General features: G+C 34.7%; 1 protein-coding gene across 1 annotated transcript in view; it reads left to right on the top strand.

Moving 5' to 3' along the window:
- LOC107742923 (probable E3 ubiquitin-protein ligase HECTD4) overlaps positions 1-6842 on the top strand; it is a gene marked incomplete at its 3' end in the record, with an annotated part of 49334 nt that overhangs the window by 29798 nt on the left and 12694 nt on the right. The window contains exons 16-21 of the mRNA XM_016556010.1: positions 540-668; positions 2453-2577; positions 2762-2915; positions 4870-4958; positions 5088-5292; positions 5378-5497. Coding sequence (XP_016411496.1) covers positions 540-668; positions 2453-2577; positions 2762-2915; positions 4870-4958; positions 5088-5292; positions 5378-5497 — 822 coding nt within the window. The remainder of the gene's footprint in view (positions 1-539; positions 669-2452; positions 2578-2761; positions 2916-4869; positions 4959-5087; positions 5293-5377; positions 5498-6842) is intronic.

Here is a 6842-nt window from a genome sequence, read left to right as displayed (position 1 = left end):
AAAAAAAAAAAAAAAAAAAAAAAGACTTTTTAAACCGTTTAACTGATTGTATTAATCGGTCAAAATTCTTCACGGTCGGTTAACGGTTAACCGGTTAAAATGAACATCCCTACTACAGTTAAAATTATATTCATGTACTTTACATGTGCTTTAGTATGTTAATACATTTAGTACATCAAAATAAGTGCACTTCTTTAATGCACAACTAAGGATTATTAAAACAATGATGTAAAATTTACTTTAAATCTTTGCCTTTGACATTATTACCAAGGTCACTTAAGAACAACCATGAAAGTCTCTCTTTAAGCCACTTAAGTGGCCTTTATGTCATTAATATATTATCTACAAGTACAGTTTTTTTTTTTTAAATATGCTTTTAGGATTTGAAGTACACTACAAGTGCACATTCAGTACAGTTAAGTGCACCTCTTTTTCACAAGGGAAAATACATCCATAATTTGAAATAAATTGTCTTTTGTCTGTATGAATGCATACAGTTTGCTGTGTCTGATTAACTGACAGCACTTCCACATTGACAGGCAGCGTCACCAAGCTTGCGTTATTTAATGGCTGTGCAGAACCATTTGCTCAGCAACACCATCCTGCTCCACCCGGATGACATTGATGATAGTGACAGCTCCCTACAAGGGGAAACAATGAAGGTACAGGTAAACATCCCCTTTAAAAACCTTACGGTCTCTCTGATTGGTTAGTGTGGACTGCTGGTGGCTCCATCCAGGAAAGGAGGAACATACAGGAATGCATTGCATTGGTATTAAATCGGTTCATTATAGTGTGGTCTGTACTATAGTGTGTACCAGATATTCAACTTTAAGTAAAGGTTTGGCATTGCAGCATCTGCTTTTTTTTGTGTGTGTGTGTGTGTGCATGTTTCCCCAAAAAGTTGAGTTTTTCACGAAGTAATTCAATATATTTAATGTCTATTTTCTTTATTATTTGGCAAATTGTCATGTAATAAGCACTGGTAATGTAGGTTTCTTTAGTAGGATAGGATGTTCACTTTGTTTTCTTCTCAACACATTAGCAGTGTTCTAAAACCTAGTGAGCTGCCTTGTTGTCTACATAGACAGCTGCCTTCTAAGGCAGCATCCTAACCATGTTAGAACATTGTCAGTGACTGATTTGAGATGCAGTATATGGGCAGCGTCTCTCATAATGGACACTCACATGTGCCACAAAAATAGCACTAAATACTTCTAAGATAACAACACAGCAATTTAAGAATAAATACTGCATATATAGATATTGGGTTAAATTCAGTATTTTTCATTAGATTGAACTATATTTATCAATATATCATAAATTGACTCTGATGTCTTGATGGATTTATTTTTAGTTTTGGCTTTGTGTTTAAGCTGGAAATATGTCAAAATTTTGAGGAGAACTGTGCATTATAATGCTAACCCAATTCACAGGGCAGCGCACTAAGATTTAAAACAGAGCTATTGTACTTTTCCTTCCAAGCTTAATTACTGTTTGTGCACTTGTAGTGTACTACAAATCTTAAGAGTGTATTTTAAGAAAACATACTTGCAGATAATATAATATTAATGAAATAAAAGGACACTTAACAGAACCGTTCATGACTTAAAACACTTAAGTACACGTTAAAAGTGCAATTTGTAATAATATCAAATTAAAAGTTTTACTTAAAAGTATGATTTAAATAATTATGTTTTAATCTTTTGTCATGCATTGAAGAAGTACACTTATTTTGATGTGTTGACTAACAAATCACGTGAAAAGTACTGGAGTATAATTTTAACTGTTGTGTGTTGTTCTATATTACATTTAAGTTAATATATTTTAAATGCACTGATTTGCATCTTCATCATTGCAAATGTTTAATTGCAAATATATTTAAGTACACTTTAGCCATATTTTAAAAATAGAAGTAGTTATGAAATTACATATAAGATGTAATTAAGTCCTAATTAATTGGGTCAACAAGCACTATAATGTTTAGATAATTGCATTTAATATGAATTTAAACTATAATACATTTTCATCTTATTGCGCTTAATTTTCATTTAAGTGTGAAAACATTACATTAACCCCTGGTTTCACAGACAAGGCTTAAGCCTAGACTAAACTGTAAGTCTGAGCTGTTTCAACTGAAAGAAACTTGCACTGATTGATCTTAAAATATATCAGTGCCTTTGTTTTGTCTCAAGAGGGACACCAGTAATGTTTTTTGTAAGGCACATTTATAAAAATTACTTAAATGTCCTAATTGAACTATGGCCTAATCCTGGCTTAGTCTAAGCCCTGTCTGTGAAACCAGGCCTAGGTGTATTATTTTAAAGTATATTGTTTCTATACTAAGTACTCTTTGTTTTTTTTTTAAGTATGCTAGAGTGTACTTGAGTTCTGTAGCAGCTGTAGATGTTCTCTGAGAAATGTGTGTGTTGAATGAATGTGTTCCCGTCAGGAGCTGCAGACCAGCATCCTCTCACTAGCCTCTAAGATCCTGGTTGGATGTGATGAGGTTCTGGAGACGCTTCAGCAAGTTACCAGCTCCCTCATCAACAGCAGCATCAGCGATCGAGAGGCCAGGTGCATTCAGATATCAGCAAAACACTTCTTTGGTGATGCTTTATTTGTATTTGTTAATTCGATTAATTAATCGACACATCATGTAATTAATTAGTTTACAAATTTTAACTGACAGGCCTAGTTTGTACTGAAGCACTTTCCTTTTCTTATCATCTTCTCGACACTCTGTTTTTTTAATGTCAAGACTGAGAGGACTTGAACAGGTGACGAAGGCCACGATGTTGGGTCACTTGTTGCCGGTCCTGTTGACGTCACTGATGCACCCAAACCTACAAACCCTCACGCTCGCTGACGCTCTCATGCCACAGCTGGTCCAGCTGGTCCTCTATACTAGTCAGGTGTGTGTGTGTGACTTATAATAGAATATACTACAATAATCGAGTTGTAAATATTATGATAATGGATGGAAAGGACAGGTGATATACAGTGTATAAAAATACATTTCTCTCAGTATTTTTCATCCTTTGGACAATATTTGATATACATAGCATCTCAATGTTTACGTTTTTGCCTTCAAATGGCTTTAAAGTACATATTATAAAAAAAAAAAGGTCTACTAGTAGTCATTAATTTGAAGCATTAGTCGACGTTTATTAATAAACAATTAAAAAAATAATAATGACCCTTTAATTGCCTTCAGAGCCTAATAAGCACTCAAGCGCACACATAAAGCTTGCCACAGCGCACCGGCAGAAGTAATGATTATGAATGTGTCGGGGAAAAACAGTAAGGAGGCTGCATTAACATTTTAATAATTCATTGATAAACTAGTGTGTTTTTTTGTTTTCAGTTTAAGAGATGACCGACTCGTCATCTCCGCAGTAGTGATGCGCCTGTATGCATGTTTCATCCCGATTACGTAATCTGAGAATATTTGTTTTCGATTTGAATTGGTTCATTTGAAAGTAGACATTTTACGTCTCAATAGATATATTTTTCATGTCCGTAATGTAAGCTTACACAGAGTTTCGCGCTCAAGTTCACAGAGTCCGAGACGGCAGAAAATGCATTCTGTTTACTTGTACCATTATTTTACAAAAGCACAATGTTTTGTTGTTATTGTGAGTGCACACAAATAAACGTAGAGTTTACATATTCGAAAGATGTATTACTCTTATCTGTATGAGCAAAAATGAGGGAGTATTTTAAGAGCAAGTGAGCGCACCGGCGCCTCCATCTGTCCTGCAGTGATCACTACTGTACATCTTCCACACACTGAATAGCGCACATTTTTTAGGTTAACATTTGATTGAGCGGCCATGTAAAGTTATGCTAATACTTACATATTTCAGATGATAAGCCATATTTGAGGACTTGTCCTGCAGTGATCACTACTGTACATCTTCCACACACTGAATAGCGCACATTTTTTAGGTTAACATTTGATTGAGCGGCCATGTAAAGAGTTGCTAATACTTACATATTTCAGATGATAAGCCATATTTGAGGACGATGAATGATAGTCGAGCATTTGTATGTCCTGCCCGATGTACTACCACATAGACCAGCCGTTAACGATCTGCGTGACCAGAGTGGGTATTTTTTTTTCTGCGACTAATAAAATTTTGGTCGACCAAAGGTTAGTCGACTGTTAGGGGGCAGCCCTAAAAAATATATATATATATATTGTAGAAACAGGGTTTAAAAAATTTAATTGTCAAATACAAAGCTAATCAATCATCAGAATATTCACAGTGATGGTTAACTTTATATCGCCAGCAAAATAATAGTAAATATATATTCACCAATCCCTATTCAGTGTACACAGATGCCTCATGTTTTTGAAAGAAGTCTCTTTTCTCACCAAGGTTGCATTTATTTGATCAAATATAAAGTAAAATTGTGAAACATTTTACAATTTAAAATATCTGTTTTTTTTGTGTGAATATATAGTAAAATGTAATTTATTTCTGTGATGCAAAGCTGAATTTTCAGCATCATTACTCCAGTCTTCAGAGTCACATGATCTTCAGAAATCATTCTAATGTGCTGATTTGTTGCTCAAGAAACATTTCTGATTATTATCAGTCCTGAAAATAGTTGTACTGGTAAATATTTTTGTGAAAACCTTGATAATGTTTTTTTTTTCATTTTCAATCTTTACTGTTACTTTTGATCAATTTAATTTAATGATCAGTAAAAATCTTACTGACCCTAAACAGTGTACATTAAAATTGGCTAAATCTTGGACTTTCCATGAATGTGTTTTTTACATTTTTAAATTAAAATAATTAATTATAAGCCATTGATATTGTTAAGGTTGACTGCTTTGTGTCTCTGTCTATCCAACAGACTGCTTTGCTGTTAAAGACACATTCACCATTATTTGTTGAGGATTCGCCGCTAAATCAAAGCCCCAATCCACCCTCGTTAAATGACAGGTAAATTATTTTAAATTTTTCTGAACTTTTTCAATTTCGTAGTTTTTAAAAAAAATTATATCAAAAGAAACATGTTGGACAAAAGCATCTAGATTATTCAAACACAAAATGAAGTTGTTTTTATTTTAGTTTCCAGATTTTGGAAGAGAGAGAGGAGCCAGGCTTTCTGACCGGCCTGAAGATCCCTGCCCCATGGGCTGCTGGGAAAACAGTGGAAACTGTTCATCCGGTGCGAGATAACTTCAAGTTTAAAGAAACAGTGCACATCCCTGGAGCTCGGTGTCTCTACCTCCGCTTCGACCCTCGCTGCTCCTCACAATACGACTATGACAAGGTTTCACGTTTCTGCTGTTCTCATTCACAGTGGAATAAAAGTGTTACATTGAATATTCATGCTCATAACCTCTCTTGTTATTCAGCTGGTGATTTACGCTGGGCCAAACACAAATAGTCGTAAGGTGAGTGAGTATGGAGGAAACACCATGGGTTACGGTAGCCGCAGCGTCTTAGGAACCGGATGGCCCAAAGATCTGGTCAAGGTGAGGAACACACACACCTTTTTCATCAGGTGGCACACGTTCAGTGGTCAAGAATAAAGGCAGGCGGAATAACAACATAAAATGTGTTGTTATAATATATATATTTTTTCATTTTTCATATTTGATACAAGGCTTTCTTTAATGTCATTTATTAAAAATATCCGCCTCTTTATACACTGTTTATTACAATGTCAATGGCAGTAATATGGCTTTTATATTTAAATAGATAAAAATTGAACTTTTATTGATTAAAAAAACTTTTTTGTTAGATTTTGTGTTTGTTAAAAGCCTGATGAATCCAATGTGCAACAAGAAAATGATAAAAAAAAAAAAAAAGTACAAAAACACATTTTGTCAGATTTAAAAAAAATAATGGTGTGCTTAAAATAAAAATATCAAAATAAATGCTTAAAATAAATGTATCAGGACACCAGAGTGCACATTCAAAAATTTTTAATAGATCGATATCCTTAAGATGTTTATGCAACCTGGACATTAGGCAATAAAAAATGTATAATGTAAATACGTAATAGGTTTTATACAGTATATGAAGTATATGCAATGCTTAATGTAAACATCTGTTCATTAAGCCTTTTGCTTACTCCATCTTGATATGTATTGCTTTAAATTTTTCTACCTTAATTCTAGAGGTCGACCGATGTATCGGTTTTGCCGATTAATCGGCACCGATAGTTGATTGCTGGAACTATCGTTATCGGCAAAAATCCATGTTGATAGTTTTTCCCGGTTTCCGTTTTTTTCCCATTGCATCTGTTGCTGGAGCGGCTGAGAATGGTCCGCTTCCATTATACAGTGCGAGAGCGGCCTCTAGAGACGAAATCACTGACAGCACGTGTTGTTTGTTTTGGCACGTGAGGCTTCAAATGCTATTTAAATACAGCCGACAGAAAATCCTGCCGCGGAACAGAGCGCCATTCACATAGTTTTCCATTAAATTACATTATATTCGTCCCAAATAGTTATTAATGTGCATAATAACTTCACCCTAGGCTGTAACATTGTGTATTGTGCATTTTTCAGCAAAACGTTTGTCTTTCTGTGGCTCTAATAAAGTATGCTTCATTTATTGGGCTATAGGCCTCTGTTTTTTTTAAACACCAAACTGCAAACTCATCTATGCCACATTGTTCATTCTTGAAGTGAACTTTTGTCCATTTGGTGATTAAATAAACTGTTTTAGACCGCCGCTTGAAATGAACGCGACGCATCGGGTGTGTGTGATAACCTGCGACTTGAGTTTGTATTAGACACGACGCTGCGCTTTTCCCCGGTGTGTGACCCATATTTTGTTATTTTGATTAGATAATCAAGTGTTCTAAAATAG

Source organism: Sinocyclocheilus rhinocerous, unplaced genomic scaffold (genome assembly GCF_001515625.1).
Source record: "Sinocyclocheilus rhinocerous isolate Xijiao unplaced genomic scaffold, SAMN03320098_v1.1 scaffold3059, whole genome shotgun sequence".
In the NCBI taxonomy this organism is placed as follows: domain Eukaryota; kingdom Metazoa; phylum Chordata; class Actinopteri; order Cypriniformes; family Cyprinidae; genus Sinocyclocheilus; species Sinocyclocheilus rhinocerous.
Note: the sequence above shows the minus strand (reverse complement) of the source record. Positions and strands in the feature narration are given on the sequence as shown.